Source organism: Nematolebias whitei, chromosome 6 (genome assembly GCF_014905685.2).
Source record: "Nematolebias whitei isolate Nwh7 chromosome 6, NemWhi1, whole genome shotgun sequence".
Lineage (NCBI taxonomy): Eukaryota > Metazoa > Chordata > Actinopteri > Cyprinodontiformes > Rivulidae > Nematolebias > Nematolebias whitei.
The window spans coordinates 78,899-80,992 of NC_056503.1; the positions used below are offsets into that span (position 1 = coordinate 78,899).

The 2,094-nt window shown below is 46.1% G+C and overlaps 1 protein-coding gene across 1 annotated transcript in view; it reads right to left on the minus strand.

The window, feature by feature from the left end:
* Positions 1-58: 58 nt before the first annotated feature.
* LOC119411470 (inward rectifier potassium channel 13-like) overlaps positions 59-2,094 on the minus strand; it is an 18,947-nt gene continuing 16,911 nt past the window's right edge. Inside the window, exon 2 of the mRNA XM_037678421.1 lies at positions 59-252. Coding sequence (XP_037534349.1) covers positions 59-252 — 194 coding nt within the window. The remainder of the gene's footprint in view (positions 253-2,094) is intronic.

Here is a 2,094-nt window from a genome sequence, read left to right on the forward strand (position 1 = left end):
GCACATGGAAACAGAAAACTAAGTCAGGAAGGGGCAGAAACGTGACATAGCCCCACCCTTAAGGTCCGGCTCCTGACGGACCTCCAGGCTGGTCAGGGTGGGAACTATGAAAATTGTGAATGAGGGTCTTATCCAAAATATTATGGGCAGGAACCCAGGACCGCTCCTCAGGTCCATAGCCTTCCAAGTCCACCAGGTAGTGTAGGCCCCGACCCCACTGTCTGGAGTGGAGCAGCCTCTTGACGGTGTAGGCTGGGAACCCATCGATCAGTCGGGAGGGAGGAGGGGGCCTGGAGGAGGGCTCAAAACATGATGAAAGTAGGGGTTTAATGCGTGAGACATGGAAAGTGGGAAGTCAAATGGGTGTCCTGCCTAGAAATCATCACACCTTGAGGTCATAGTAATCAGTTGGAACCTTCGAGAGGTCGGGGTATGTCTCCTCAATTTTATTGAGGAGACATACCCCGATATACGGCAAAACAGCATCAAAGAGACATGACGACAAACACTCCTCAGCCCACCCTACGATTTCTTTTTCTCTCCAATTAATGCGGGGATTGTGTTTACAGAGCCAGGTGGCACCCAAAACGACAGGAAGTTGGGGAGAGTTTATAACAATTAATTTTATTGATTCATGGTGATTGCCTCCAAGTAGTAAGGTGACAGGAACTGTTTCTAGACTGTTTTCATGCATAGAGTGTCCATCTAATGCAAGGACTTTGTGAGACTTAGCAGTTTGTACAACATCAATACCTAGAGACTTGGCAAACTTGTGGTCAATAAATTCAGTCAGCTCCAGAATCAATAAAAGCAGTCACAGGTATAGGTTTCCTACCTAGTACTTGAATCTCAGCTGGTACAGTGAGAGGTGAGGAGATCTTGGGGGTCCTGATCTGACTCAGTAGGAATCTCCTCTTTCCTACTGAGTCTGGTCTTTTAACAGGCACTTAGCAACAGAGTGGCCCTCCTCCACACAATAAAAACATAGGTACAGCCTCCTCCTCTCCCTTTCTTCTGGAGAGAGACGACTCCTTCCCAGCTGCATGGGTTCCTCAGATAGTGGGTGGTTAGATGGAGGGCTTTGTGAAGTATTGACTGTGAGGCTTCTTGACTCACCCCAGGTTCGAGTTGTTCTCTCATGTCTGGCCTTTCTCTGACGACTCCTCTCCCAGAGGTGGAGATCGACATGGGTAGCCAGGTCCTTTAGTTTCTTGAGAGATTCAGGGTAGTCCTTGGTGGCCAACTCATCCTTGATGTTATCATTTAATCCTTGGAAAAAAAATCATCTGTTAGTGCTTCTTCATTCCATCGGCTCTCAACCGAAATGGCATGAAAGTCAATAATATATTCTGTGACCCGTCTACTCCCTTGTTTAACAGAAAACAGTATTTGAGCAGCCTCTCTCTCTCGGGTAATACAGGATCAAACACTCTACACAGTTCTTTAGAAAATTCATTAACAGAGTAACAGTACCTGGAATCCCTTTGCCATTCAGCAGTTCACCATGACTTGGCATTGCCAGAAAGGAGGGAGATCATGTAAGCCACCCTGGATCATTCAGAAGGAAAGTATGATGGCTGTAGCTGAAAGTAAATCTCACATTGAGTTATAAAAGGTCGACATTGATTAGGTTCCCCTTTAAACAGTTCTGGGGGGACGAGACAAGGCTCAGGACATGAGGGTGCAAGACGTGTGGTAGTGGCTTGAACTACAGTAGCTTGAGTGGAACTTTGTGAGAGGGGTTGGTGAGAGAGATTACGCAACATTTCCATCATTTCCTGTGCATTATTCTCAAGCTTAATTATGGCCCGTTTCACACCAGAGCACCATTCCTGAGTCGGTGCTGAATCCATTTTGGCCAGATTATACTGACAAAATCTGGGTTTTGGATTAGCACACAACACCAAAAATTTATATTGATATTAACAAACAGAATCTGGTGGAGGTCCGGGTCCAAAGGTGGGTCTGATCTGTAGAGACAGAGAAGTCAGTGATCTGGGTTTTACTGTGAAGGTTCAGAAGGTCTTTAAGGTAGTCACTAACCTTCAGAGTCTGTAGAGAGAGGAACTCATTTGGTGAGTAGGAGATGATGAT